The 23,015-nt window shown below is 46.0% G+C and overlaps 9 protein-coding genes across 9 annotated transcripts; 6 read left to right on the forward strand and 3 right to left on the reverse strand.

Annotated features, from left to right (window-relative positions):
• Nucleotides 1–1,486: 1,486 nt before the first annotated feature.
• Nucleotides 1,487–5,558, forward strand: N7483_003576 (ABC transporter ATP-binding protein; the record flags this gene model as incomplete). The annotated part of the gene is made up of 3 exons (XM_057087013.1): nt 1,487–1,489; nt 1,546–3,491; nt 3,590–5,558. The coding sequence occupies 3 exons, from the start codon at nt 1,487–1,489 to the stop codon at nt 5,556–5,558; spliced, it is 3,918 nt and encodes a 1,305-aa protein (XP_056946842.1).
• Nucleotides 5,559–6,108: 550 nt separating this feature from the next.
• N7483_003577 (putative flavin-binding monooxygenase) lies at nt 6,109–8,156 on the forward strand (the record flags this gene model as incomplete). The annotated part of the gene is made up of 4 exons (XM_057087014.1): nt 6,109–6,837; nt 6,900–7,435; nt 7,491–7,944; nt 8,001–8,156. The coding sequence occupies 4 exons, from the start codon at nt 6,109–6,111 to the stop codon at nt 8,154–8,156; spliced, it is 1,875 nt and encodes a 624-aa protein (XP_056946843.1).
• A 693-nt stretch (nt 8,157–8,849) lies between these two features.
• N7483_003578 (aldo-keto reductase) lies at nt 8,850–9,934 on the forward strand (the record flags this gene model as incomplete). Its single annotated transcript, XM_057087015.1, has 2 exons — nt 8,850–9,027; nt 9,078–9,934. The coding sequence occupies 2 exons, from the start codon at nt 8,850–8,852 to the stop codon at nt 9,932–9,934; spliced, it is 1,035 nt and encodes a 344-aa protein (XP_056946844.1).
• Nucleotides 9,935–9,988: 54 nt separating this feature from the next.
• Nucleotides 9,989–11,893, reverse strand: N7483_003579 (uncharacterized protein; the record flags this gene model as incomplete). The annotated part of the gene is made up of 1 exon (XM_057087016.1): nt 9,989–11,893. The coding sequence occupies one exon, from the start codon at nt 11,891–11,893 to the stop codon at nt 9,989–9,991; it is 1,905 nt and encodes a 634-aa protein (XP_056946845.1).
• A 486-nt stretch (nt 11,894–12,379) lies between these two features.
• N7483_003580 (SDR family oxidoreductase) lies at nt 12,380–13,273 on the reverse strand (the record flags this gene model as incomplete). The annotated part of the gene is made up of 1 exon (XM_057087017.1): nt 12,380–13,273. The coding sequence occupies one exon, from the start codon at nt 13,271–13,273 to the stop codon at nt 12,380–12,382; it is 894 nt and encodes a 297-aa protein (XP_056946846.1).
• Nucleotides 13,274–13,780: 507 nt separating this feature from the next.
• Nucleotides 13,781–15,150, forward strand: N7483_003581 (Zn(II)2Cys6 transcription factor domain-containing protein; the record flags this gene model as incomplete). The annotated part of the gene is made up of 3 exons (XM_057087018.1): nt 13,781–13,885; nt 13,953–14,291; nt 14,344–15,150. The coding sequence occupies 3 exons, from the start codon at nt 13,781–13,783 to the stop codon at nt 15,148–15,150; spliced, it is 1,251 nt and encodes a 416-aa protein (XP_056946847.1).
• Nucleotides 15,151–15,543: 393 nt separating this feature from the next.
• Nucleotides 15,544–18,015, forward strand: N7483_003582 (Zn(II)2Cys6 transcription factor; the record flags this gene model as incomplete). The annotated part of the gene is made up of 7 exons (XM_057087019.1): nt 15,544–15,761; nt 15,829–16,105; nt 16,160–16,254; nt 16,331–16,911; nt 16,964–17,083; nt 17,140–17,421; nt 17,483–18,015. 7 exons carry the CDS (start codon nt 15,544–15,546, stop codon nt 18,013–18,015), a joined length of 2,106 nt encoding a protein of 701 aa, XP_056946848.1.
• Nucleotides 18,016–18,673: 658 nt separating this feature from the next.
• Nucleotides 18,674–20,644, forward strand: N7483_003583 (putative MFS multidrug transporter; the record flags this gene model as incomplete). The annotated part of the gene is made up of 7 exons (XM_057087020.1): nt 18,674–18,680; nt 18,791–18,969; nt 19,038–19,447; nt 19,514–19,635; nt 19,688–19,930; nt 19,989–20,036; nt 20,088–20,644. The coding sequence occupies 7 exons, from the start codon at nt 18,674–18,676 to the stop codon at nt 20,642–20,644; spliced, it is 1,566 nt and encodes a 521-aa protein (XP_056946849.1).
• A 428-nt stretch (nt 20,645–21,072) lies between these two features.
• On the reverse strand, nt 21,073–22,062 carry N7483_003584 (BTB/POZ domain-containing protein; the record flags this gene model as incomplete). Its single annotated transcript, XM_057087021.1, has 3 exons — nt 21,073–21,711; nt 21,772–21,910; nt 21,968–22,062. 3 exons carry the CDS (start codon nt 22,060–22,062, stop codon nt 21,073–21,075), a joined length of 873 nt encoding a protein of 290 aa, XP_056946850.1.
• Nucleotides 22,063–23,015: the final 953 nt, after the last annotated feature.

A 23,015-nucleotide genomic window follows, 5' to 3' on the forward strand; every position in this document is an offset into this window, starting at 1 on the left:
GTCTCTCTTATTATTTTAAATTTGTATTTATGAGATGGGTTTGCTGGTTGGGTATTCTTTTTTTCTTTTTACTTGGGCTTGAACATAAAAACTTCTTTAATTTCGATTCGCCTCAGACTTTTCATAATTTCGCAATGAGACGACAACAAGCACTCACATGTGCAAGTGCTTATAGTAGGACAAGGTTGGATCGACACTGTTTCCAAGGTTAGAATTGGGCATAAACCTCGGTTTGACTATGGGACGGGAGTATCTATTTTCAATGTTTCCTTCCAAGGTTGACAATATGATTGGTATGCTATGAGAATTATAGAATCAATCTCCTTCTAGATGATGATATCAGCCCCTTTGAGGTAATGTATTTGAAATCGCTGACCGCATATGGGGTGAAAACAGCGGCGCCAGCGGGATCTAGCGGGTGTCGCGTCTTAACAGTGTGGAGTTCAGAAGGTCAGTGCACCCCAGACAACCTTGGAAACTTGAAGTATTAATGATAAAATAACGTAAATGTATCACTTGGCAAATATCAAACTTGGAAGCAGTATAACCTTGACAAAACCCAATGTATCACGAAGTGGCGTTCCTTGGAGAACTTTTCTAATCAATCAAATCAGATTAAGATTAGATCGACCATCTCATCAGATACGGAGAAATTTTATCCAACACGAACAACTCAACCACGTCCTGGAAAAAAGAATAAACATTTGAATCTCACACATGTGCAGTAAATCATCATTTGTCCGGAGGCAAGTCAACCCCGAGCAGTCAAAGTCAATCCCCAAAGAGGCAGGTGAAAATGCAAAGCAAATGCACTCACGAAATACTAGAGTTCTAAAGCCGTAAGTTCATATAGGCGATTCCCGCCGAAAATCTGCATTAAGCCCCATGGTTACTGAGATCATCTGTTTGTGTGGACCTATAATACAGTCATAGGAGGACTTACGCCATCGTAACGGTGGGGGCTACTGATCTAAGTTTGATGTTGCACGTTTGCGTGCCTCGTGTATTGCTCGTGCTGAGAGGGGTTATCGCGCGATGTGGTATGGATCTTCCGGTTCTAGGTGGATACTCTGGTCAATGGGGGGGCTTTTACCTTAGTAACTGGCATTTTGCTCAATGATTTTGGTTCTTGGGTCACATTTTCTCCGATTGAGATCCACTGATGAGCATGGTTCTCATGTTTCAAATGCCATTAATGCGTGGTCAGGAACTGCTTGGCTTTCTTTTCTTTTTTAACTGTATGTTCTGTATTGGTTTCAGAGGATACTCAATCCAGGGCACTTTTGATGACTATTCCATAAATATGAGTATTGTGTGGAATGACAAGGACTATTTTCCTCATAGCCTGATGTAAAAAAATCGGCTTTGTGATGACGATTAATTGACCAGATTCAGAATTCGCCAAAAGACTGTGTGCAAGAGTGTTGTCAAACACGCAGGGGAGGTCATGTCAAAGCACTCCACACTTGGAGAATCAGATAATAAGATGGTATGTGATTTATGACATGGACAGCAGCTGCTTAGATGGATAAGTTGACTCTACAGACCCGATCTATAAAGAATAAAGGAAGGCTCTTCTCCTACGCAAGGCTTGTTTTCTCTCTGGACTATACCTCGACCGACATTGTCCTGATTCTCACCGGTCTATTCTTTTCCATTGCTTCGGGCCTTCCATTTCCTCTCCTCGGAATCGTCTTCGGCGATTTGATCAATGAACTCAATACGACCACTTGCACAGCTGCCTCCAATGGGACATCTGATGCTACAAGTGCAGTGCGCCAGAAAGTCCTCTATGTGGTTTATATTACAATTGCCAACTTCTGCTTCCTGTACATTCACTGCAGCTGTTGGAGCTATGCAAGCGAGCGTATTGTCCGTCGCTATCGCAGACGGTACTTTGAGAGTATCATCAAACAAGAAACAGGATACATTGAGAGTCTCCCAGCAGGAGATGTGATCTCTCGACTGGTCAGTGATATTGAAGTCCTCCAATCCGGAACATCGGGGAAAGTTGGGATTGTCATTTCTACAATCTCATACTTTGTAACCTCGTACATCGTGGCGTTAATCAAGGTGCCTCAAATTGCTGGGATGCTGGTTTCAGTGGTACCTTGTTATTTCATCATGTCGTACGGAGGGGGCTACTACATCAAGAAATACGCAGGCCGTATCAGTGGACATATTGATGCGGCTACTTCTATTGCCTCGTCAAGCTTGACTCATTTGACCCTGGTTCATGCTTTCAATTCTCATGAACGCCTCGAGAAGCTCTTCGCTGATTATTTATCTGGATATCGCCTCGATGCATTGAAAAAAGCTTTAGCACACGCCGTTCAGCTAGGTTTGCTCTATTTCATTGCATATGGCTCCAATGCTCTGGCATTTTGGGAAGGATCTCGTTTGATTGCAAATTCAGTCGACTCAAATGGCTCAGGTGTATCTGTGGGCGCAGTGTATACTGTTATTTTTGTGCTAATCGATGCCTCATTCATTCTCAGTCAAGTTGCTCCATACGTTCACGTATTTTCATCTGCAGCTGGAGCAGCGGAGAGACTGATGGTAGTCATCAACCGCGAATCTCAAATCGATGGTACCTCAGAGATAGACGACAAGTACGCGCCATTTGATTCAGAGGACATCATTTTTCAAGATGTACATTTTTCATATCCAGCTCGGCCAGACGTACCTGTCTTGCAAGGTGTCAATTTTACCATCCCTTCACGAAAGCATACAGCGATTGTGGGGCCATCCGGAGGTGGGAAGTCCACTATTGTCGCTCTTCTAGAGCGATTCTACGATCCATTAAAGGGAAGCATCTGCATAGACAAGCTGAACTTCCGTGATGTAAATGTGCAATTTCTGCGAGGCAACATAGGATTTGTGCAGCAGGAACCATCTTTGCTGGACCGATCAATCTTGGAAAACATTGCATACGGACTTGTCACCTCTGCAAGCGAAGAGCATCAACATCTACGACCATTTCTTTCTGATTCATCATTATCTGATTTGACTACAAGAATCCGAAGTGGAGTGTTGGAAAAGCACGCTCTAGAACAATTCGACCCGAGCGTCGATGAGATAGTGACACTCGTCAGAGAAGCTGCTGACAGCTCAAATGCATTGTATTTCATCGATGCTTTGCCGTTTGGACTGGCTTCTAGTGTGGGACCATCTGGCAGTCGGCTGAGCGGTGGTCAGAAGCAGCGTATTGCACTTGCACGAGCCCTAGTTCGAAAACCATCCCTCCTGATCCTTGACGAGGCAACAGCGGCTCTAGACTCTACCAGTGAGAAATTAATCCAAGATGCGCTGGCTGACCTCACGGAACGTGTCACAATAATATATATTGCCCACCGTTTAGCCACTGCCAAAGACGCCGACAAAACTGTCGTGATGCAAATGGGCAAAGTTGCTGAGGAAGGCTCTCATGTCGAGCTTGTTGCGAGAGGATGCTCATACGCTGAGATGGTGCGACTGCAGGACCTTGGCAGGTTAAATGCGAAGTCCAATTAGGACGCAATTAGGCAAGAGTTTGAGGTAGACAGTTCATTGATGAACACAAAAGAGGCGTTTGACTTGAGCTCTACAGATATCAAGATGAGACTTTGCCCGACTACGCCACTGTTCAAGTTGTCGAGAAAAAGACAGAGAAGGCCAAGATTAAACCCAAGAAAGACAAACCCCAGGAAAAATATTCGAATTGGCTTACTATCAAGTTCACCTTGTCTCTTATCCGGCCCAATTCGCTTTATATCTTCCTCGGCCTCGCGATGGCAGTTGTCATTGGGGGTAGCTACACCGCAGAAGCTGTCATTTTCGGACAGACAGTCGGTGCACTGAGTCCATGTGCTCGAGCCGATAGTATTAGACACAGTGGTCATCTCTATGGGCTTCTTTTCTTCGTCATGGCTATTGTCGAGCTCTCAGCCAATATCATCGGAGGTTATGCATTTGGCTGGGCTGCCGATAAGATTCTTTACAGGATACGAGTTCTGTCCTTGCGATCTCTTTTAGGCCAAACAGTCCCTTGGCATGGAATGAACGACAGAACGCCGGGTACATTGATCACTTACATTACTGGGGACGCAGCCGCTTTGAGCAGTATCACTGGTACTACTATTGGCTTGCTCCTAGCTACAGCTGTGAATTTGATAGCTGGTCTCGTACTGTCATTTATCATTGCCTGGAAGATAACCATCGTCTTGCTCCCAACTATTCCTGTCCTGTTGGTGGCGGGTATGATGAAGCTCCGAACACAGGCCCAATTTGCAGAGCGACACCAGAAAGCATTTGCCCAAGCCACAGCTATAACAATTGAGGCCATCGATAACATCCGCGCTGTATCTGCATTTTCTCTTGAGAAGCAGACATATTCCGTTTATGAACGAGCATTGAAGGCACCGTATAAAGAAACACTGAGGTCCATTGCATTTGGCAATATCTTCCTCGCACTGTCATTCAGCATCAGTGCCCTCGTGTACGCCTTAGCCTATTGGTGGGGCACGCAGCAGATTGCGGCTGGCCTATACTCCCAAACCCAGTTCTTCATTGTACTACCTGCCATTTTGTTCAGCACCCAATCATGTGGACAAATGTTTGCTCTTGCACCAGACATCTCCAAAGCTGGATTGGCGGCCTCTAATATTACCAAGCTCCTTACCACCAACTCAGCAGACGAAGAGTTGAATCCCGGCTTATCAGGAAAGTTCAGCGACACTGAAATGCATCTTCTAGAAGAGAAGCTCGCAGACTCAGAGGCACTTCGTTATGGCCAGCAAAACATAGACATCACCCCAACTCAAACCGGGCCCGGCATTGGAGCTGAACTACAAAGTGTTCATTTCGAGTACCCATCCCGCCCAGGACAGCCAGTGCTGCAAGGCCTCAGTCTTAAGATTCAACCTGGAAAATTCTGTGCTCTTGTTGGACCCAGCGGCTCGGGTAAATCAATAACATTCGCCATGCTAGAGCGATTTTACCGGCCTGAATCCGGGGCCATCATTATCGACGGTGTCAATATCACACACCAGTATGGCACTCAATTTCGTGATGAAATCGCTCTTGTTCCACAAGCAAATGTACTTTTTGAAGGAACTGTGTCTTTCAATATTGGCCTTGGAGCCCGTCCGGGTTATCAACCAACTCAACAAAAAATCGAAGAGGCATGTCGCATGGCTAATATCCATGATGTGATCCAGGCTTTACCGGAAGGATATCAAACACCGTGCAGTCGTGATGGAAAGCAGTTTTCTGGTGGCCAGCGACAGCGATTATCAATTGCTCGTGCTTTAATCCGTCGTCCACGTTTGCTGTTGCTGGATGAGTCTACCAGTGCATTGGATGTTGAGTCGGAAAAGCGGATCCAGGAGGCTCTTGCTACTCTGGCTGGTCGTACAACTATTGTGGCCATTGCACACCGACTTAACAACATTCATTGTGCTGACTGTATCTACCTTATTGAAGAGGGTCGCTGTGTGGAGCAGGGAACCCATGAAAAGTTGATTGAACGCAGTGACACATACCGGACAAGTGTGATTCACCAGTCGTTGGAAACATAAGAGCTCGAATAGACAGAATGAACTAACTCGCATTCATTCCATCTTCCAAGGTTATACCACTAGTCCATTGATTCAAGTTCTGTTCTGTACCGAAGCCTGCGGCCTAGCGTGACAATGATGCGCTGCGGGTATCGACATTTTGGCCCTAGTATTCAAGTTGGCCCGAAGAAGTAATAGTGCATGCAGATACCTAGAATAGTAATTGCCAAAGTAAACAGCATTAGCCACCAACAATAATCTTCCAGAAAGACAGAAACATGCGAACTGCACGCGTGATTTTCCCTGTTAGGATGTTCAGACTCGGTTAACTTGCCTTCGGTAGCTGTTACTCCGAGGTATTTCCCCGCGTCCTGACGTCGATTTTCCCCACCGTAACCCACATATGCCCCTCATGCTCCATAGTCGCTGGGCAAAAATGGTAAAATGGGTATTTCTCACAATGGAAAAGGTAGTATAAATGAGAGATAGAATAATTAATTGTCTCGCGCTTGATAGCTCGTTAGTTTTTAAACTCTAGCAACTCACATCACTCAATATAAGCACTTCCACAATGGCAACAACCTTAACAGGTGGGAATCAGCACATAATACAGCTGCCCAAGACTCCGCCCAGCTCTGCTGTTAATCCCCAGACCATCATCCAAGAATGGTTCAACAACCTGCAAGCCCAACTTTCGCGACCGGACTCGATCAACTTGAATCTGACAGACCTCTTCCACTCTGAATCATGGTGGCGTGATATGCTTGCCCTTGACTGGGATATGCGAACCCTCCACACCGTCTCCGAGATTCAAGACATCCTCCGTAAGCGCCAAAGTCAGGCACAGCTATCCAGCTTCAAGCTACAGGATCAAGGAAAATGGAAGCCTCAGGTTGAGCAGGTAGTTGATGGCTTGAGCTGGGTCTCAAGTATGTTCTTCTTTGAGACAGCCTGCGGAAAAGGAACGGGTATGATTCGATTGACACAAAGTGATGATGGGCTCTGGAAGGCATATGCGGTTTATACTTCGTTGCAGGAATTGAAGGGCGTGGAGGAACCATTGGGAAAGCGTCGAGTTGAAGGGACAACTGAGTCCATGCCTGGTGGAATAGCTGGTGGGACCTGGATTGAGCGGAGGAAGAGACAGAAGGAGTTCCTGCATTCAGAACCCACAGTACTGGTTGTTGGAGCTGGTCAGGCGGGATTGAATATGGGAGCTCGGTTGCAGAATCTTGGGCTCTCGTGTTTGATTGTGGATAAGAATGAGCGTGTTGGTGACAACTGGCGCAAGCGATACCGGGTTAGTAGATTGGGCTCGAGAGGGTTTTCATATTACGAATGAGCTAATCGTGATTTCGACAGACCTTGGTTACCCACGACCCAGCCGAATTCACGCATATGGCCTACCTCCCGTTCCCTCAGAACTGGCCACAATTTACACCAAAAGATAAGCTCGGTGACTGGTTTGAAGCCTATGCGAGTATCATGGAGCTGAATGTTTGGGTACAAACATCTGTGGTCTCCGCTGAATACAATGATGTGTCTGCTGAATGGAAAGTGACGGTTTCTCGGGGTGATGGAACCCAGCGTACATTACGTCCTCGTCATGTTGTTTGGTGCACTGGACATTCAGGCGAGGCGCGAATCCCCAGTTTCCCGGGACAAGAGTCTTTCCAAGGCACTCTTTACCACGGCAGTCAGCACACTGATGCCTCAGAGTCAGATGTGCGTGGAAAGAAGGTTATCGTTGTAGGTACTGGAAACAGTGGACACGACATCGCACAAAACTACTATGAAAATGGCGCAGACGTCACTATGCTGCAGCGGAGTGGCACATATGTGATTACCGCAGAGAAGGGTGTATTCATGATGCATGAAGGATTGCATGAAGATGGAGGGTTTGTCTCGACGCTCCTGGATCCCTTATATTCCACATACTGATATCAATCCTAGTCCTCCAACTGAAGAATGCGACATTGTGGACGAGAGTCTACCATTTCCCGTCAAATTTGCTCTTGCAGTACATGGTACAAAGCGGTTTGCCGAAGCCGAAAAAGAAACACTGGATGGTCTTCGCCGAGCGGGTTTCCAACTTGATTACGGTGTTGATGGAGCTGGTATTGCACGCGCATACTACACCCGTGGTGGTGGCTACTATATCGATGTTGGGTGTAGTCAGCTTATCATTGACGGCAAGATCAAGGTAAAGCACAGTCCCCGTGGTATCACTGGGTTTGGACCTCGGGAACTACGCCTGGAGGATGGTAGTACCTTGCCAGCTGATATTGTCGTCCTCGCTACGGGCTACGATAACATGCATACCACTGTACGGAAAGTGTTGGGTGACAAGATTGCGGATCGCTGCCAGGATGTGTGGGATTTAGATAGCGAGGGTGAACTTCGGGCGGTATGTGACGATTTATTTTCCCTCTCATTATAGATTCATGCTGACAATGCTTATAGATGTGGCGACCGAGTGGTCACCCTGGATTTTGGTACTTTGGAGGAAATCTTGCGCTGTGCCGGGTCTACTCCAAGTTCCTAGCTCTCCAGATTAAGGCTGTGGAAGTTGGATTATCTACAGGTAACCGTCAACAGCAAAGAGCGACCAAAATATAGGTATGCAATGAGCAAGGGAGAATCTCATTGTGTATTTTGAGGGTTGGAACAATCATCACTGGCCCAGGCCATCATGATGGCAATGATCAACTCACAATGGACGAGCGCTGATGTTGACCCGATTAACCCCTAGAATATCTGTGCTTTCAGTTAATAACACCTACAATTGACCAGACTATCTGAGCAACTGCACTTCAAAAATAGCATTGTGCTGCATACAGATTTGTATACATTCCAATACCTAGAAATGTACGTAGGAAACCTCAAACAGTGATACTAGTACAGGTCATTGCTAAGCTCAAGGATAACTTTGCATCAATTTCAAACCTTGTTGTTTGGAAGTATGTACTTGCCTAGGAAGGTCTGTTAAATGGACACCCGATATCCCAATGCTGGTCAAAAATCTCCACTACCTGAGTAGTAAAGGGTCAACTGGTCAACTGGTATATTATTCCTGTTCCCAAAGGGGTTAGACCCGGAATTAACGGTGATTGGCGGCGGAACAAGATGATTGGCTGATAACCCATTCTATACATGGAGATCTCACGATGCAATTGTTCGTCCACCGCAAAATCCGAGGAGACATTGGGATAAATACAGCCTGGTATCTCGCAAAAAATGACAGAATCAGATCAATTCAAACCAATTCAAACCAGACCAACATACATCTGAGATCAATCCTCACCAACAAAGATGGCCACGTTCAAGACACTTCCTACTCGTTCCCTCGGCCGAAATGGACCTCTAGTCCCTAGAGTAGGACTGGGCCTTATGGGCGCGAGTGGAATCTATGGCACTATTACCCCCGAGAATGCCAGATTTGAGCTCTTGGACGATGCCTACAACAGAGGCGAGCGATTTTGGGATACCTGTAAGTCCCCAACAATATACCAGTCACAATCCTTACTAAATCTCTCACAGCGAGCTCGTACGGTGACTCCGAGGAAATTCTCGGAAAGTGGTTTGCCGCCAACCCCGAAAAGCGCAAGGATATTTTCCTCGCGACGAAGTTCGGCATTCGGCATACGGATACCTTTCCAGGATTTACCGTGTCCTCCACGCCGGAATATTGTCGCGAGTCCATTGAGTCTTCCCTGAGTCTTCTCGGACTATCCTCCATTGATCTGTTTTACATTCATCGGCTTGATAGGGTCACTCCTATTGAGAAGACCATGGAGGTTATGGTTGAGTTGAAGAACGCTGGGAAGATCAAGTATATTGGACTGAGCGAGTGTAGTGCTGAATCGCTGCGACGCGCATATGCGGTTCATCCCATTACTTGTGTGCAGATGGAGTACAGTCTCCTTTGCACTGAGGTTGAGTCGCCGGAGCGAAAGTTTCTGGAGACTGCACGGGAGCTGGGTGTGGCAGTTGTTTGCTACAGTCCGCTTGCAAATGGGCTGTTGACTGGGGGTCTACGTTTGATAGCGGATGTCGACAGCCTAGGTAATAGGCGTAGTGTTTTGCCGTGGCTCCAAGAGGCAGTCTTGGAGAAGAATATAGAGATTCTCAATCAGATAAGTGAGATTGCAAAGTTGAGGAACATCACGACTGCGCAACTGGCCCTTGCTTGGTTACTTGCTCAGGGAGATGATATTTTCCCTATCCCAGGATCTTCCAAGATCCAGCGCCATGAGGAAAATCTGGGAAGTCTCTTTGTGGATTTGTCGGAGGAAGAAGAGAAGGAGCTTCGTCAGTTGGGTGAGGAGGTTGTCGGCGGTCGCTTCCAGGAAACCACTGGGTACGCTTTTGCAGACACTCCTGCACTGGAGGAGTGAATGGGACTAGGTGTAGAGTCATATGCAGACTTTTTCATTTATAGTCTAGTTAGGTCAAATTGAATTATTTCCACTCTCATTGCTGATCCAATCATCAAAGCATACTATGTCAGGTTCTTGTTGATGATCAAATTCCAAAAGAATTGACTCGGCATCAACTTGCAGAGGCTTTTGAGATGCGATGACAATATCTCCAAAATATGGAAACGAGAACCGACTCTCAGACTCATTATTCAAGCCCTGTTCCACTAGATTCCGACTGGCCCCCTCCTCGATCCATGTATGATAAAGCGACCCATTTGCTGCATCTTCCTCGATTTCAATGAATCGCCTCAATCTTTGCAAGTAAGAGGCGCATTGCAAATCACCATGGTGTATAGAAATATCTTCCCAGAGCGAAATCACTTTCCCGATAATACCAAGATCATACGATCGTTGATGCTCAAGGAAATCCAGATCGTCATTTCCATGAGTGGTAAAATGGGCAAAGAGCAGAATTATACAGGCCATGAAACCCTTTTCATCAAGGCCTCTATATGATGGCGATCGGCGATAATTTCGAACTGCGAGATAACGTGAAAGCAACTCACGACTCGCTAATGTTGCCGCTGATCTACTATAGCTGTAATCTCGCTGGCCATGGTTTTCACCTTGGTAGTAGATCAGATAAGGATGATGCAAAAGGGCCAATAAATAGTACTGGTGCATCTGTGCGAAAAGCCTGGCTGCTTTTTCTGAAGCCTCACTGTCCGAAGCAGAGTCCAAAGGTGGAGCAAGCCACCACTCCGAGGGTAAAGTTCGAGTCGCATTCTTCAGGTTGCGGTCGATAATTTTAGTTTCCTTGTAGTGCTCGAATTGAGGTATCTCATCGCCTTCAGAGTCACGGATACCCTGCATGCGTAAATTTCTGGTAATAATATGACCCGCAATGAGAGCATGTATGCGCTCTAATTTTTGGCATGGTTCGCTGAGATTTAACTGGGCTGTGCTAGCGAAGCTATTACTAGCAATCGCGAAAGGAACCCCGAGTATAAGCGACAGAAAACGTTCGGTATAGATAATTTGAAACCACAGGTGTTCTGCTCGTACACCTAGTTCTCCTGCAATGTTTTCTAACCCAATTTCTTGTGCGATGGTTGCCGCGCGGCATTGGATTGCCCACGCGGATTTAAAGTCGCCAATCGTAACGTGATAGCTGGATTGAAGCATAATAGTGTCTAATCCATCAAGAGACCAGACCAGGTAGTCCTGTGAAACGACAAGATGAGATGAAATATCCACAAATCGCTTTGCAGCAGCATCAAGTGACTCATTCATATGTAGCTTGATCGGCTGCGAGGATGATGCATCAAATTGTTTTAAACAGATGGCAAGCTGGATAAGCCTTCGAGCTAAAACTATCGGATGGGCATTTGATGAGAGATGAGTCTTTGGGGTCCGTTCTGTGGAATGAGATAATTCCTCATCCAATTTTTTGGTCACTTGAAGGGGTGAAGCAAAAAGCTTAAGGCTGCTCAGAATAAAAATAGTCGTATCTGGGTCGGGGAGAATTGAGAAAAGGTATCCATTCAAGGAAGGTCCTCTTGAAAGCCTTTCATGACTCACGGAGTTGAGAGTGAACGTATTCTCGAGTCCTCTTCGTTGGATCACATTTTGAGATTTATTTAATGCGCCCGATTTCTTGATCTGGTGCGAGTAATCTCTTTGTTTAAGCAGATGATTCACCAATACCTCGACTTGATCAATTCGTTGGCTGAGAAATTGAGATTCATTGGTATCAGGTTCTTCAAAGGCCTGGCTTGTGCAGGTGAGCCCAAAACGCTGACAGTTGAAACAAGTCGATGTAGACTCTGATCCAAACTCGCACCGCTTCTTGCGACGTTTGCATTGCCAGCAACTTGTTGTCCCTTTGCGTATTTTCCGAGGGGCCGACTCAGAATCTGTAGAGTTGGGAGACATCTTCCCTAATCTTTGATGACTGTGTTGGAAGAAGTCAGATAGGTACCCGTGGACAGCCTTGCGGTAGGTAAGAGTTGCCCCACTAATTTCATCATTTAGGTGGCCCCGGAGCGCAATCAAAAGTACACTGACAACATGAATGCTACAGATAGTACCTATGATAAAGGTCCTCCGGCTCAGGTTTTCTTCAAAAAGCAGATCATGATCTTCAAAAGAGATGATTTTCTCTGAACCATCGGAATTCACTCTCCAAGTTCTTGTTGGACTTGGCGAGAATCGAGATATCCCAAGATAAACGGATGATACAAGTAGCGATAGGAAAAGAATGAGGCATTATGTACTACTATTCAAGATCAAGTCGATTAAAATTATAAATTATAAAAAATATCATAATATCGTAATATAATAAAAAATCTGACAAGCATAGCGTAGTTGCAAACATTGATCGCTCAAGTGCTCCAACAAGAAAGTTATTCTAGCAGATCCTTAAACATAGACTCCTGCCTTAATGTCCTCCAGAATGGTAGGTCCAGAGGGCTTCCAACCAAGCTCCTCCTGTGTCTTCTTGCTAGAGGCTGGGTTGTCGGAGCTGACGGGGTAAACCATGAAACCAGCGAAATGCTTAGAAGCAGCCTCAAAGTCCAAAGAAACTGTTGGAAGACCGAGAGATTGACCGATTGCTTCAGCAATATCTTTTACTGGGACAGCTTCTTCAGCAATAGCGTGGTATCTGCTGCCTGCGACCCCCTTTTCCAGGGCTAGACGATAGAGACGAGCTGCGTCGAAACGGTGAACAGCGGGCCATCGATTAAGACCCTCCCCGACATACACCGACTGGCCATTTGTGCGCGCGAACTGTGTCATCGCACTGACAAAGCCCTTGTCTCCATCGCCGTGAGTTGTAGGGGACAGTCGAACATAAGTGATTCGCACACCCTTTGAGGAAAAGTTGAGTGCCTCCTGCTCTGTAGCAGTACGAGCGCCAAAGGCGGAGTTGGTCTCTACAGGGGTATCTTCGGTACCAACCTGTCCCATAGGAAGACCCATGGTGCCGGAGGTGAGGACGAAAGGCTTGTTGGTTCCGGCGAGGGCATCTGCCATGCTGAAGATTGCGTCGCGCTCCACCTTGGCATTCTCGGCAAATTTGGTGAAATCGTGGTCAAAGGCAAGATGGATAACACCGTCAGCCTCAGTGGCTGCTTTTTTCAGACAGTCAACATCTTCGATAGAACCGCGAATCACATTAACTCCCTTTGCTTGGAGGGTCTCAGCCGATTTCTCTGAGCGTGCTAGGCCGGTAATGGTGTATCCGTTGTCGAGGAGTTCTTGGACGACAGCTTGGCCAACAAAGCCAGCGGCACCAGTGATGAAGACGTGCATGTTGATTGGAGGGTTGGTTTTGAAAATGTTCAAGTTCAAATATTGAGGTTTTCAAGGTTCAAGTTGATTGTTATGAATCTTCTGCATAGGAGGAGACGTGAGGGTATTTATGTTCAAGTTTGCCAGCACTTGAGCGGTCTCGGATTTTCGATAATCTCCACCGGCGGGAATAACATTTGAAACAATCTTAAACCCATGATAGAGGCTTGAAGTACACAGGGATGGAATTTCTTGGCAAGTTGGCACATCTCAAGGCTGTTCTCAAGATTCCACCAAATTGAGAATACGAGAGGAGGTTAGTGCCATCTTTCATTCCACCAATAACATTTGAATATGGATCTGAATGGAGATGATCGGAGTTAGCGGACATCTGGAGTGGAACCGCAAGGCTACGTCTTGTACCCGTCCGTGCTCATTTTACCATAGTGGAGGCCTAAGTTCTACGTTCTTTTCACATCACTATAATTTCACTCTATTCACAGCCTCGCTGAATTACTTTACAAAGCCATGTCGTCTAAGCGATCGGCCTTCGGTGATATGGACTCCCGACGGCGTCGCGCCCACACTAAATCGCGCCACGGATGCCGCAACTGTAAGCTGAGGAGAATCAAGGTGAGTCGCTTTGTCTGATACCTGACCCCTGGAAGGATCTAAGCTTGGATCTGACAGTTGAATGCAGTGTGACGAACAACAGCCACAATGTCAAAAATGCGCATCGTTTGGCGTTCTCTGCAATTATAGTTCGGCTCAAGGTTCAGATTTGCAACCTGCATGGCAAGAAGCTCAAATGAAAACAAATGAACCATCCTTCAAGCAAGCAGTATTCAGTTTCAAGCCCCAGATTCTTGAACTTTCAAATTTCTCGGTAATCACCGTGGGGAGTGGATATAGCTCTTTTACAATGGACCAAGAAAGCCTGGCTCGGTTAAACCGGTTTCAGACACGCACCGTCTACTCTTTTGGAACCAAATCGGCTTTGAATATTTACCAGAATGATGTCGTCCAGCTTGCACTAGAAGTAAGGGATTTGCTTCATTACTAAAAAAAGTTTAATTGATTAATTTTCTTAGCATCCATTCTTAATGCACGTTATCTTGGCTGTCACAGCAATCCATGATCGTCATTTGTTACCAGCACCAAAAAACGGTACTCGATCGCTTACGGAAATATACCATGGAGCCCAAGGGGCTGCACTTCTCGCTGAAAAGCTCTCTCGTCCCATAGCCTATGCCGATCGTGATGCTCTCTGGTCCACTGCCGCGATGATAGGAGTCGCTACTATGACTTCTATTGAAGCCTCCAACCCAATGGAAGCATGGCCAATGAAGCCATTTGAATCAACAGATCTTGGCTGGTTAAGTCTCACCAAGGGTAAAGAAGCAGTATGGCGAGCAACGAATCCACTCCGGCCGGATAGCATCTTCTACCGCATGGCAGACGACTATCGCGCACACAGGAATCCGCCACGCCTTCGTGAAATAGCAGATATACCGTATGACTTTGTTCATCTGTGCTCTTTAGATGGCCGAACGCCTTTGGAGCAGAATCCATATTATACAGCGGTTTCATTACTGGCTGACTTCATTGAACTCGAGAGTTCTTCACGTTCTACAGAAGAGTCTCTGCCAAGATTTGTCTCTTTCCTTGGCATTATGACTTCTGATTTTCGATCATTATTGTATTCGAAAGATCCCCGGGCTCTGCTGTTATTTGCTTATTGGTACTCTTTTGTGGATGCCTCACGGTGGTGGATAGCCAGGCGAGCTTGGATAGAGTGCCAGTCAATATGCTTCTATTTAGATCGATATCATGCTAGCGATAGCAAGATCCAGGCGTTGCTTGAACGGCCCAAGAGGAGATGCGGACTTATGGATTAGTTCCGAGTCACTAAATGTACATATACTTCATGGCCTGGTCAGGCTGGACCAAATTACAATAATAACGCCTGTGAACAAAATAATATCACTTCACTATGAAGATTTATATCCAACTGATCAAATAATAGTCTGGTGTCTGCATAATATCAGTTGGAGGGTTGGCAAATGGACCTTCCTAAATAGGCAAGACACCGTCATATCCCCACGTGACCGGGTTCCGCCTTCCTGAAGCGTGACTCCTTTCCCGAATTCAATACGAACAACAGACTCCAGTGTGGGCAAAAGGTAACAATTTTGGGCAACAGAGGAAACTAATTCTTAAAATCACGAACCGGATCTAACATTTGAAGATCCGTGAAGAGGATATTTTCAAAGTTGCCAACCGGTCGCACCATGAGTGAACGGGGTTCGGAGATCGTGTTTCGCGCGGAGAACCTGCCGATCCGGTTCTTCAAGGCGTGTCGGTGGTGTCGCCGACAGAAGATGCGATGTGATGCTCGTCATCAAGTACCCTGCTTTCGTTGCCGGTCAACAGGTCGAGATTGTATCCTGGATCCGATTGAGGATAACCGGCGGCGCAGTGAGCGACGCAGGAAAACAACCCCCGCACAGTGAGATCCCATAGAGATCCCATAGGCAGCCTGCGTCATTGGTGTAATGTTATACTGATTTGTATAGATATAGTGGCTCAGTAGTAGCGTCCCCATTGGATCAAAGAAGTGGCTTTCACACCCCTATCTCGAGGGAACAAGAATATTCTCCTCTCACAGGCCAGGATGTTAGCTTTAATGCCTCGATTGACTCTCTCCCGGACTCGTCGGACTTGAGAAACCTACGGAGGTCTGTAACGGCCGATCATAATGGTCCTGAGTCTCAACAATTGAGTCCCAATGACATGATCGCGCCGGTTTCGGCTGTTCATTCTATGTCTGTGAACCTACTTGGCTCTAACAACGTAAGTTGATTCAATAGATTGAGACTTGAGATTTTCCATTGAACGGAATTCTAGATATTCATGGAACATTCAACGAACGGTGACCCGAGAGGCGATATCATTGCTCGTGGTATCGTCACCGAGGAAAGAGCAAGAGTAATGTATGAACGGTATGTATGCACGTGGATCAGCTTGGAGAAATAATTTCAAAATATCAAATGATGAAATATTGACATTTTTCTGCAGATTTACTGGCGGTAGTAAGAACTACCTCCCACTTTTCGATCCGATCCGAGATACGTTTGACTCTATTCGATCCCGATCTTTGTTCTGTTTCACCGTGATTATCTACTTGGCTAGTCGAGCAGTCATGGACTTGCGGACTGATACTCATATGCAACGAGTACTCCAGGATGAAGCACAAAGATTGGCCGAAGACAGCTTTTTTGAACGTCCGACCAAGCTTGAAACAGTCCAAGGAATGATCCTCCTTGCCGCTTACTCGGAGAAGACATGGTTTTCAACAGCATTGATTTTACGCACAGCTCTTGACTCTGGTCTTGAGAAATCATTGGACACATTGCTTTCACAAGAAAACATCCCGCGCAGCTCACTCGCTGCTTCAATGGAAGATCGTCAGCTCGTATGGCAAACCAGAACTTGGTTAATTAGCTTCACGTTGGAGTTAGATGTGGCTTCAGGAACGGGCCGGAAATCGCGAATAGGAGAGGTAGATGTCACGAAACTGCGCAAGTTTCTAGATTATCCTCTTTCTTTACCTTGTGACATGCGGACGGTGTGCATCATTGAATTGCATCAGCTTCGAGGTTCGATCAGTCAGCCGTGTTATCGTGTTCATTCTCTGACTATGATGTATAGGACACTCGCGTATTATTCTCGATAACTCCGTCACCGTTCGTGACATTGTGGTGACTGAATTACCTGCTATAATGACGAGGCTACAAAATTGGTGGATAACATGGGATGATATACACAACAGTACGTCTTCCTACACTAAGACACATTCTGAATACGTTCCACTGACCTATTTGAAGACAACGGTTTCCATGCTGGGGCTTTCCAGCGCAGTAGCTTGAAATTAATGCATCTTTATGCTAGAATCTTTGTCCTATGCGCTTCGCTAGCACGCATTCAGAAGCTGCAGCCTACTTGTTCCAATTCAGACTCAGAAATATTTGACCAGAATGTACTGGAATTGTGGCAGTCTCTAGTCCAGACAATCATGGACCAGCAGGAATTCTTGATTAATGAGCCATCCTACCGATGCCAGTTATCTTGGGCACCGACCTACCCAGCATTGACTATAGCTTTTGTTAGTAAGTCATGCACATGCCACTTATACCCTGAACCTTACGCATACATGCTAACTGCAGGTAGCCACTTTTGCGCTTCGCATTGCACGCTGGCGGCCTAATTTGATTGATCAAGACCTGCTTCTCGAGCGAGCGGAGAAAATATGTGACTTTTTGAAGCAACCGCCCTACCCGGATATCCACCGTACAGTTTCAATATTTGTCAACTACGCTCGAGCCTTGATCGCAAGTCAACGTCCCAAAAGCCGTGATAGTGCAGATGGGCCCAACATGTCTGAACAGAGTGATGGGCCCGTGCCATCCTACCAGGGTCTTGATAGTCCTATGGAGAATGCCCCGCCTTTACCCACTAGCATGGACGATCCTCGGTACAGGGCCGGCACCGGGTTGCCGAGTGATAGAGATACAAACCTGGTCACCTTGCCAAACAATGATGGAACTGCAGCTCCTAGACCGCCCCTTCCAAGAATGCCTGATACTATGGAAGCTCCTAATTGGACTATGTCTAATTCTATTGCGGATTCCTTTGGGCTTTTCGAGGAGGGTCAAAACGACATATTTGATTTCCTACCCATGGTGCCTTCTTTGCCTCAGTGAATACCCCAGTTGCCAGTGACTAAAGAAGTATTCTGTCCACCAAACATAAAATGAATGTCTTTTCCTTACTATTGAATGGATTGAATGCCACCGTGCTATTTTAAGACCTCAAAATGTAACCACATTTGGTTATAGTTTCCTCGTGGCCCTCGAGCTGCAAGAGGGCACCTGCCATGCAAATTGGGCCGGAAACTCGTAGATATGTGCAGTCCCCACACAATTCACATGAAAGGTGCATTTTGAGGCCAATAAAAACTGAAATTGGATACAAATCACATCATGACAAGAAATCTAGGCACCGGCCACACCCATCAACAAACCGGGTCCTGACCGGGACCGAATGTTCAGGGCTCCATTTTCCGGGCCCGGTCCGGCTCCGACCCACTTTTTCAAAATTTCAAGTATACAACTCACCTCATTGGTGCTTGTAAGTACTCTGCTATAATGATTTGGGAGAATATGCATGACCACGAGATCTGGAAGCTCTGAGTCAAGTTTTCAAATAAAAATTTGCTCTTTACTAGTGGCAATGGGGCCCAAAAAGATTATGTTAAATAGCGCAGTTCTCGCATTGAAAGGTTGGGATATGAAAACATGGTTCATTCGAGTTCAATTGATACAATTGTTACGTATTTGATTCTCTGAAAATTTACACAAAATGTCGAGTAATAGTATAGACTATTCATTCAAAGCTCAAATCTTGAATATTTTCTCTTCAGGTATGCTTGAGTCCATCATTGTTTATCTCGCTCAATTCTCACATGCTATCTCCTAGACAAGAAGCCAAGCTTCAATGAGAAGCCTCTGGCAGCAACTCCAAGTCCTTCAATCAGATCGGAAGCAACATTAAGGGACTCGGATTCGTCAGATTACACCCTAGTTGAACTCCCTTCCCATGAAATATTGGTTGAATTCCAAGAAGGATCCCCAGCAAACCCAAATAACTGGTCTCTAGTAAGCTTTACATTAATTGAAATGCATAACGAAGAAAGAACATATCATCCTGACATTACTATTACTAGAATAAAAAGATTTACAATGGCGTGGTGGGGCTACTTCTTGTTCTCAATAGCGGGATATCATCATCCCTGCCGAGTAATGCAGTCCCCACTATCATGCAGGATTTCCACATCTCCGGCAATGGGGAATCAGTCCTACCAACGTCCATCTTTCTAATTGGCTACTGTGTTGGACCTTTAGTCTTTAGTCCTTTGAGTGAGACAATTGGTCGAAGATCAGTTCTTTTTTGGTCTTATACTGTGTTTGTATTAGGAACACTGGCTTGTGCCTTCGCACCGACTTGGCCAGCACTACTCATCTTCCGATTGATCTGTGGTACTATGGCAGCTGCGCCACAAACTGTGGTTGGAGGTGTATATGCGGACTTGTTTTCCGATTTGCATACTCGTGGTCGAGCCATGGCTTTGTACATGTCGGTCAGTATAGACAAGGAAAACAAAAGCCAGAGAAATAACTAATGCGGATGATAGGCTACAAGCTTTGGTCCCATTATTGGTCCGATCATCTCTGGCTGCTCAGTTCAATATGGTTGGCGCTGGACTTTTCGTATTGATGTGATTCTCTGTGGTCTTGTCTGGCTTGGTCTCTTTGGCTTCTCTGGTAAGTGTAACTTGCTTTTTCGGGATTCCGCCATACTAACGGAGTGGTATAGAAACATTCAGTCCTGTGATCTTGAAGCAACAGGCAGCAAAGCTGAGAAAGGAGTCGGGCTCTGACCGCTATATTTCGCCTCAAGAGCTCAAAACCGATGCTTCATTCACATTGTCTCAAATAATTTCCCGACCTCTTACCATGCTGGTCTTTGAGCCCATTATTCTTTTTACATCCATTTACATTGCCCTTGCATGGAGCATGGTATTCTTCTACTTTGAGGCCTACCCCGTTATTTTCGAAAGTATGTCAAACTCCTCACCCAACAGTCGTATTCCTGGCAAAATTCTAACCTCTTCCAGATACTTATAATTTTAATGTGGCCGAAACATCTCTTACATACATTCCGAGTAAGTCAGTCAGTACTGGGATGCTTTGATGTACTTACTAACAAAGAACAGTCGGTTTCGGTGCTGCCTCCTCCTGTCTTTTCGCCCTCTACTACGACAGCGCATATAACAAAGCCAAGAAAGCAGGAAAGAAATGGGCATCCGGAACCGAAGCTCAGCGCCTACCTCTATCCTGCGCATCCGCACCATGCCTCGCAATCAGCCTTTTCTGGCTCGCCTGGTCCGCCAAGACCAGTATCCCTTGGATCATGCCCGTCCTTTCAGGCATTGTTTTTGGACTGGGCTACCAAACAACTTTCATCTCATTGTTAACATATGTCACTGATGCATACAAGATCTACTCTGCAAGTGCTCTAGCTGCATCTGTTATCATGCGGAGTGTTGCTGGTGCATTATTCCCTCTTGCGGCAACTCCACTCTATTCAAAGCTGGGAGTTGCATGGGCAACCTCTATACTGGGCTTTGCTAGTCTGATCTGCATTCCCATTCCGTTTGCATTGCTTTACTATGGACCGTTGATTCGGAAGAGAAGCCGATTTTGTCAGCGGTTGTTGGAGATGGAGATGCGTAAGTCGCCTAGTGGAGCACAAACACCACAGGAGGCTTAGCTATCACCTGTCCTTGGAGCATTTTTCAAAAAGATCACTATCTAATGTTTATTTCTTTTCGGGCATTTCTGCTTGCATACTAAATGGGATTACTTAGCGTTAGATTTCTAAAATTGAAGTTGGAACTATTAATATTAAGTACTATCCATGTAGGTTCTGATAGACATAGCCACTGAAAACTAAAGACAACTTGAAGCACAGGTAAAATTAAATGAAAAGTATCTGTAATGCCGTGCGAAGGACGGTGTGAGGACCTGTGAGCGTTGTATTACATCGGTGTTAGTAGTAAGCTTTGATATCTATTCAATACTCAATAGCGGATGTTCAGCATAAAAAACCCTTTTGAAACTAAACCCAAAGCAAAATATTCAAAGAAATGCAAATACAAATATTAATACAAAAGGGACAACGCCCCTCCCCTAGCAGGCTTATCTCCCCGGCTGGCGGCCCCTGGACATTCTCCATCGGTCTTGGACTCGAATTGGGTTCCTTGGGATTTGGGGCCCCGTTAGGCTATCGAGCACCCGGATATGCTCTTTGCTCAACTCGAGACAAAGAGCAGTTGCAAACTGTGGGTGCTCCTCCAGGAACTCGGAGGTCAACATCGGCTGTCGGCCGCGTTGATAGTATCGCAGGTTGCGCACACAGTCCGCAACCACTGCCTCCTTCACTTCCGTGAAGTTTGGCCCATCAGCCCAAATCTCCTCGATCATCTCCAACAAGGTGTCCGCAGGAAGTCTTTTGGCCATTGTAGTCTCCTCGAAGTAGGTACCCGCCTTGGCCTTCAGATCGTCGACCATGAAGTAGTCCGCCTCAGCGTAGACGCGGTAGTGGAGATACGCAGGATGAGCTTCCATCATTTTCATCTCTTCTTCTGTTAGCTTGTCTGTGGCAGGTGCTTTGATTAGATCGCCATCTGCTGATCGCTTTGTGCCTTTGGATTCCTTCGCCTCCTTGTGGGCCTTTCTTTCTTCCGCAAAGTCGTAGTCGCCGGTGTAGAGGAAGCTTAGGACTTTCTTGAGAAGCATTGGCTCCGACTCTTTAATGTCAATGATTCCTTGAGACTCCTATAAAGAAAAGGTTAGTTCATCTGAAATGAGTTGTTAACCAGTTTCATCTGCACTCACAATGAAGGCCGGGTTGCCGCAAGCTGCTTTGAAATAGGCCGATCCGGTGCAAAGAATGTTTTTGTGAGCAGGGAAGACCTCACTCTTGCAGATGATGGTTAGGTCGCTGTATTCCTCATTCAGGAAAAGGCTGGAGGTTCTATCAAGTTAATGATACTGGCTTCATCATTCTGGGTGTATGTATCTTTAAACTCACCCTTTGATCCTCTTTGTGACAGTTTCCTTTTGCTCGTAGAGGGTCTTGAGATTCATAACGGTCTGCTGGCGGTCAGCAGCTTCATTATTACTCATCTTGATTAGCTGTTGAAGTGCGAGCTAAGTGAGTATCAAATGGAGGTTGGGATGGGCCAGGTTTAGCGCGGTGAGGGTGAAGATATGATATGAAGATAGCTTCAAAAGAGAACTGAGCAAGGTAAATGGAGATATGCGACTGTGTGGTATCTGGGATGTGAGTAAACTCGTGGTGAGAGGGAAGGAAGAACAAGAAGAGCGACGGAGCGAAGACTAACGCGTATGCTTGCGATCGAGTAAGTGAATGGTGCCTGGGAGCGCTAGCGTCTCAAGGAGTTTGGACCATATCAATATCAATAACATAGCAAGACAGAACTCACCTTCTTCGAAACCTGACCTGGACCACTTTGCATATGTGAGTGCATAGAGATCTTCCTTCCGGACTTTGTGTCAAGAAGCTTTATGAAAGCCAGCTTCCAAGCTCGCATACCTGACATACTGACATAATTTCAGAAATAATAATGGATTCTGAGAAAAATTCAAGGCCCCATTTCCCGAGACAGTCTGGTCCTTTAGTGGCAGGCCGCTGCATAGAAAAGCACGATATCTTGCATCTTCACGCAACGATCAAGGTCAATATGGATATGAAATGTCTGTGCTTGGCGACAAAATCAAATTTTATTCCCGAATGCAACGAATCTCAAGAATAATTCGCTGATTTGCATGAATCGGAGTGAGTCGGTATTGATTCCACATCGTGAGCCATAAAGGACCCTCCTTATAGCCAATTTGACCTGAAGAAAGGAACTTTCATACCGATAGTTTTGGAAGGCTTTTGAGCTGTGGGAGATGGTGCTCCAATCACAGTCCAGGCGACCTATACCTCGACAGCTTATGCTTGTACAAAAAAGGATAAGCAAGATCGATGATTCCAAGGTATTCGGTGACTATCATTTCTTGAAGAGTTCGGTGGGCAGTCTGGAGAGTTTCATAACATGAGCCGATTGCGGTGA

The sequence above is a fragment of the Penicillium malachiteum genome, assembly GCF_028827825.1.
Source record: "Penicillium malachiteum strain IBT 17515 chromosome Unknown utg000002l:1.0-8849297.0:1.0-8852440.0, whole genome shotgun sequence".
In the NCBI taxonomy this organism is placed as follows: Eukaryota; Fungi; Ascomycota; class Eurotiomycetes; order Eurotiales; family Aspergillaceae; genus Penicillium; species Penicillium malachiteum.